Source organism: Sitophilus oryzae, unplaced genomic scaffold (assembly GCF_002938485.1).
Source record: "Sitophilus oryzae breed Bouriz unplaced genomic scaffold, Soryzae_2.0 scaffold_1396_pilon_pilon, whole genome shotgun sequence".
Classification (NCBI taxonomy): domain Eukaryota; kingdom Metazoa; phylum Arthropoda; class Insecta; order Coleoptera; family Curculionidae; genus Sitophilus; species Sitophilus oryzae.
Genome location: NW_022146055.1, coordinates 10,857,885 through 10,864,889, shown reverse-complemented (window position 1 = coordinate 10,864,889; position 7,005 = coordinate 10,857,885). Strand labels below are relative to the sequence as shown.

General features: G+C 31.6%; 1 protein-coding gene across 1 annotated transcript; it reads left to right on the top strand.

Moving 5' to 3' along the window:
• Window positions 1-2,446: 2,446 nt before the first annotated feature.
• LOC115875779 lies at window positions 2,447-4,965 on the top strand. Its single transcript, XM_030891283.1, has 2 exons — window positions 2,447-3,189; window positions 3,490-4,965. Exons 1-2 carry the CDS (start codon window positions 2,848-2,850, stop codon window positions 4,963-4,965), a joined length of 1,818 nt encoding a protein of 605 aa, XP_030747143.1. The 5' UTR covers window positions 2,447-2,847.
• Window positions 4,966-7,005: the final 2,040 nt, after the last annotated feature.

The following is a 7,005-nucleotide window of genomic DNA, read 5'->3' as shown; positions in this document are numbered from 1 at the left end:
TAAAACCATATAAATGCCACTCATTGGGGCCTCTCGTTGGGGACAATTATAAATGCAAACATTACCTAAAATTAAAAAAGTAAACTCTCAAAAATAAAATATGAATCAGGACACATTAAAAAGTTTATCCCCCCAAAAAATATAAAATATAAATAATATATAAAAGTAAAAAGTGCATTTAAATATTAACGACCTTTATGGTAATTTTGTTCTTCAAATATATAATATCAATTATAATAATTGTACTATATTGCATAATTCGGCATTTTGCGTCACACTGTAAGTAATGGTTTTGGCCCAAATATATTTCATTGTTATTGAAGATAAAGAGGTTAAGCAGATTTTAAAATGGTACCTGCATACTAATACGCGATAGGTACTTATTAATAAATAGCTACTTGCATGGAATATTTTTGTTAGATTTAAGTTTATACTATTAATAGTAGGGCTCACAATTTCAATAATTAATATTTTAATTTTTAACAATGTATAGTGGTGTTAGGTCTAGAATTACTTCCATTCTCTTGGGCAGACTTTCCAGAGACTGGCATACTTCATATTTAGATTTATGTCAGTCTCTGCATTCGGGTCACAAAAGATGACACAAACAGGCAAAAGCTTTGATTCTATTTAATTTTTACTAGTCATATTCATTATTTTTAAACGGGCAACGGCCCAGCCACGTCGAAACATCAGTTCCCATTAGAACACCGAAGTTCAGCGACGTAAGGCGATACTAGTGGATGGACGGGTGACCGGTTCGAAACTCTGTATCGTGCTGTTGTCCAAAAAAAGGCATCAGTGTAAAATCTATTGACACACACTGCCCATTCACGCCGGTTCGAGGCCGGATGAGATCGGATATCTCGTGAGTAAGAGTCGATTTAGACACTTGCCAAGTCGGTAGGCCATTGACCATGATATGGCGGAGAACCGCGGTTCGGATTACGCGTAAACAAAAGTAGGCCCGGTCCAGATCAGCCCTGGTAGCAAAAAGGAGACGTTAACTGAAATCTTTACTTTTATTTTTAAATGTTGTTTTATGTTTTTATAAAAATTCAATTAACAATTTCTTGAATTTAATAATTTTAATACATACAATGTTAAGAAACTAGAATACAAAAATTTTAAGAAACAAAAATTAAAACCAGTGTTTTGGGGATCAAACGAGAGTCAATTAAATTAACATTTAAATGCGTTTGTATAAGTCCCAAAACAAATTACATAAGTGAATGAATTTGTATTCATGTGGTTTAGTTCTTTTTTAAATTTACCAAAGAATTTAAACAGTATGATTAACAAATTACCTAATTAACCTAAAACACAAAGCACTGATTGTTTGGTTTGTACGTAAACAATAATTATTTTGAAATATTATATCACATTAGAATTTTTTAACTCTCAGTTGCAATGCCCGCTTGATCATAAAACTTTATATCATATGACTATCCAAAATAACCGAGTTATTTTACTTTAAAAATTTCCCAAAAAATAAATTTTTACTAAAATTTTGAGAATCACTGAATCTTTTCTGGACTTTCTTTCTTGTACATTTAATCCATATTATCAATAAATTATGTTTTTTAAATAAAAACTAAAAAAACTAAAAACTTTTTTCATAAAATTCCAAGTTTTCATTTTTTTTTTCGCGAAAAAAACTCATATAGCCCAGTCAATTTTATGAAGGTACTTAAAGCAAAATAAATTAACGGAAAACATTAGCTATGTTAACAACAATAACTTGCGCAGTCAAGGAGTGATTATTTATGTGAACGCATCACGTCTAAAATTTATAAAATAACAGTATGTACCAAAAGTTATACTTAATACTTAAAAAATCATGGATATCGTACTTCTTCAACGCTATTTTAATGAAAAACGTGCAATGAAAAGTAATGTGTTTGTACGGATTTGGAATATGCCATTTGATTTAGTATCCAAATGTATGAAGGATGTTCGGAAACCATAAGTCCGGGAAGAAAAATCTATAGAATCATTTTTATAGAGAATTTTGTCAGCTTTAGTTTTATATATAGAGCGTTTTTCGATAGATGTCATAGTTTTCGAGATATAAGCAAAAAAGTGAAAAAATTGACATTTAACTCCTCCCCACTCCTCGAGCTCATCGTCTATCTTCGGGGACTTTTGACACATATCAGCCCAAGTCTAGAGAAATCGTTTAGAACCATTTTTAAAACTGTGGGAATTTTTTCCACCGATGAGCCTTATTTTAACTAATTTGACTGGGGTAATAATTGTCTTTCTGGGGTCGAAATATACTACCCCTAAAAATATTTGCAGTTATTTAAAACTCACCCTGTATTATTTAAACATTCAACCATTGTATCATGCCCGTCTCGATATACCGGGTGTTTTTTAAGAGCGATTCACCCGTATAAGTTTTATTTTCGTCCAAAAAGGAGAGTTGGTATATTAGTTAGGGTGACCAGACGTCAGGATAAAGCCGGACATGTCCGGCTTTTTCGCTTAAATGAAAACGTCAGGCCGGCTTTTTGTCGTGTCCGGCTTTTTATCAATCGAAAATTCTAAATAACTAAAAACGCACATTATCATTATTCCTGGTTCCGACTTTCTCAAGCTGGCAACGCCGCGCCGCGTCGGTCGTCGCGTATATCGATACCGACCCGACACAACCAAACCCATACCGATCGACACAACCAGAGAGCGTGCGTAAAATCGAAATCGCTTTTAATTGTTTTGTTTTGACTTTTGACTGCGGGTTTCCCCCGAGTATATAAAAACCGACGTTTCACCTGGTTTCACTTCACAGTTTCACAGTTGAGTATTCATAGTTCAGTTTAAGTTCAGCAGCAGCAAGTAAACATCATGTCTAAAAGAAAGTGTAAATTTACCGAAAAACTGGCGACAAAATACAAACTTTTTGTAAAAGGCCGAAACGAAGAAGAAGCCAAATGTGTGCCTTGTGATTCGTTTGTTTCTGTTGGCAGCAAAGGAGCAGCAGATTTGGAAAAACATATTTCTACGGAAAAACACAAGAAAAGTCTTCAAGCCTCTTCCTCTTGCATGAAACTGGATAACTTTTTCGTCCAAAAGAATAGTTCAGTTGATTTTAAACTTAAAGCTGCAGAAGGTACATTAGCATATCACACCGTTTCGCACCATCAGTCTTATAGATCGTTGGACTGCACTTCATCTCTTCTTAAAAAGGTAGGTACCCAATTTTGCAGTAAAAAATATATACAGCGTGTTTTAAAAACACTTCTTCACCTTCGAGTTAAAAGTCAGAAATAAATAAAAAAAAATAAGCTTAGACATTTTTGTGATCTGATAATAAAAATATTATGTACTTGGCTGTACTAAAATGTATTTAAATATTTATTTATTCAATTTAGTAAAAACAGCTCAGCCAAAAGTTACTAGGAAAAAAAATACCGTTATTAAAAAAGGTACCTATGCAGTTATTAATAGCAAATTTTAAGTTTTAACATATTCTTTGTGTTTTTTTAGATAATTCCGGATTCAGAAATAACTGCTAAATTTGGATGCGGAAGAACAAAAACCGAAGCAATTGTTAATCATGTACTCTCACCTCACGCACAAGAAACATTAATATCAAGTCTAAATTCTGTAAATTTCTATGGTATCGGTACAGATGCAAGTAATCATGGAGCTACTAAAATGTTTCCTGTTGTTGTCCAGTACTTTCAATGGTTCAACGGAATTCAGACACAGGTATTGGAATTATCTGCCCTTTCAAGTGAAACGGCTGAAGCCATATCAAAATATCTGATAACAACCATAAAAAAATTTAACATTACTTCCAAGTGTATTGCTTTTTCCGGTGACAATGCTAATGTAAACTTTGGAGGTCTCGCAAGACGAGGACAGAAAAATGTTTTAAGCAACATGAAGCAAGACTTAAATTCAGATATAGTTGGTATAGGTTGTCCAGCCCATATTCTTCATAATTGTATACAGCATGGAGCTGATTCACTGCAGTGTGATGTGGACTACATCATCTTCAAAATATTTAACTACTTTTCAATCTACACGGTAAGAACGGAAGCATTAAAAGAATTTTGCAACTTTGTTGAAATATCCTATCAACCACTTTTATATCATAGCAAAACAAGATGGCTATCCATGTTCCCAGCCATTGAACGGATTCTTAAACTCTATCCGGCACTTAAATCCTACTTTGAATCTCAGCAAGACTGTCCAGCTATGCTAAGAAAATTTTTTGAGAGTGAATTTTCAGAAATGTATTTGTGGTTGTTAGATTCAACTATGCACATTTTCCATGTAAACGTTGCGTTAATTGAAAAAGAAAATATTTCCATTTTGGAAGTGCAGGACATTCTTGCATCAGTCCTCACAGCACTACAAGGAAGGCTCTCCGAGCAATTTATACCATTAAAAGTAAGAAGTCAGTTAAATGTGTTAAGGGAAAAGGGATTACAAAAAGAAGTTAATGATTTTAAGGAGCAAGTATGGCAATTCTATACTAAATGTATAGACTATTTAGAAAAATGGGCCGCTCCATTGGCAGAATTTAATTCATTTCAATGGATGCTTTTAAATGATACAAACTTTAAATTTAATGATATTTTGCCCTGTATTGAATTTTTATCCAAAAAAGGGGTAGAAATTAATGACACAAAACTAATTGATGAAATCATTTTATTAAAAGACAGTTTGACAACAAAGATTCAAAATGAGGAATTTTTATCATTATCTTTAGATAAAAAGTGGTCTTACTATTTTAAGCAATTAAAACACATTGATTTATCATCAGAATTGCTTAAAATTTGTGAATTTTACTTTGCTATTCCGGCACATAATGCTGCCGTCGAGCGAATTTTTTCTTTAATCGCAGCGCAGTGGACCAAAGAAAGAAACCGTTTATCTATCGAATCAATAAAAAGCCTCATAGTGTTAAAATTTAATTTAAAAATGTCTTGTGAGGATATTATAATTATTTGATGGACAATCCCAATATTTTAAAAGAAATTGGTTCTTCTGAAAAGTATAAGTAGTTTTTACCTAAGTAGAAATTGTTACATTTTTTTATATAAATATATTTGTTAAATGTCAGGTTTTTTTATTAAAAATCAGGCTTTTTTGTCCTGGTTGTCCTACTTTTCTGCAAATAAATCTGGTCACCCTATATTAGTATATTATATAAATCAGGGTTGATTGACCTATTCATTTAGTTTCTGGAAATGACTACACTTTTTTATTTTTAAAAGGTACTCTTGAAATATCTTGAGATATTTTTGAAAAACACCTAAATATACAGGTTAAATAACTAAAAATATAGTACTTATAAGAAGATTAACTGAAATGTCTAGCAACTATATTAACATTTTTAGATGTTATCACTATGGCTAATACTTCTATTCTGTATCAACAGCTGTACAAACTGTTCATCAGATATTCAAAGTGCGCAACCGAATTTTTCACATTTGATATACATAAATATTTAAAAAAGAGTATAGCAGAAGTTTACTTCATAATATTATTCTTGAAATTCTATCATACATGTTCACATATTTATATTTCTAAGTATTTGCAAAGCAAAATATACTCATTGTCTAGCTGTCAAAAGATTTCTATCTTTCCGCAAAATACAAGTTTACTGACTCTAAGAAGACGACATATTTAATTCATATTTTATATAGTTTTATGTATCTAAATGAAAAATTATTTATAGAGGACTTGCAAAAATACCATATTCAAAAAAACAAAGGAAATTTGTATTTTCAATCATACAAAAAATAAGCACACTGTAGATAGATATATCGATTTGCCATAACTTATTTCTGGAGTTAATAATTTAATCTAAACTTTCCCTGTTATTTATTGATTTAGGGTGGCTGCAACGACATCCCGTAATACTGTTGTTAAAACATAACAGGTGATTTTTATATACAGGGTGTCCCAGAAATAAGTGCAGATATTTTAACTGGTAGTATAGTTCAACCCCAGAAACACGCCTATGAGGTTTTTTTTGCGAAAAAAAAATGTTGAAAATTTAAAAATTTTCTTGACATTTTCCGGGAAATTTGAAAAAACTTTTTAGTGCCACTTGTTTATTCACCTGAGATTTCTCTACGGTGTATCTAAACCATGCAGTGTTGTAACCTCCTATGTTATCCACATTCTACATAGTTCTAAATTTATAAATTCATAGAAAAATTTCTACTCAAAAATTAAGAATGTTAAATTTTCATCAGTGCTCATTATTAATAATTATTATAGAAAAAAAAAACACATTAATTATTTTTAGTACTTACCCTTTCAATGAAAACTTAACAAAAACCACCGAAAATTAACTAAAACATTACGTTTATGACGTTTACGAAAATGATTCATCATATTATTCACAACCAGGTCACAAAAAAGAAATTCCTAAAATGTTTATCGTAATTTAGAATTCAATATTTGTTTTCTTTCATGTTTCTCTGTTTTATTTGAACCACTGATTTACAAAACACCTTGAAAAGCGCACATTACTTTGAATACCTCTCTTATCGCTACTTTACGAACTACTTTCAATTTAAGACATGTTTCACTCAACAATTTTAAATACGTATTTTGTTTTTTCGCTATTTTTTCGATGTATTTTGACAGCCCGACCGTCGCGCGTTGGCCAAGAGTGCCACGTGTGAACTGGTCCTTTGAGCCGCGCCGTCGTGGCAGGCTTGCGTCAGACGACGATGTTAAGCAACGTTGCCGTAGTTACAACAATTTCAAATTCAAGAGATTCGAAGCAATCAAATTTGTATTAAATTTTAAAAATAAAACAGAGAAACATGAAAGGAAACAAACAAAACGAAAAGGAATTGATTATTCGTCGGGCTGTTTTCGATATATTGAATTCTGAATTGCGATAAACAATTTAGAAATTTCTTTTTTGTGACCTTATCAATAATCAATACATTTGTGTTTTGTTTGTTTCCTTTCATGTTTTTCTGTTTTATTTTTAAAATTTAATAAGAATTTGATTGCTTCGAGTGTCTT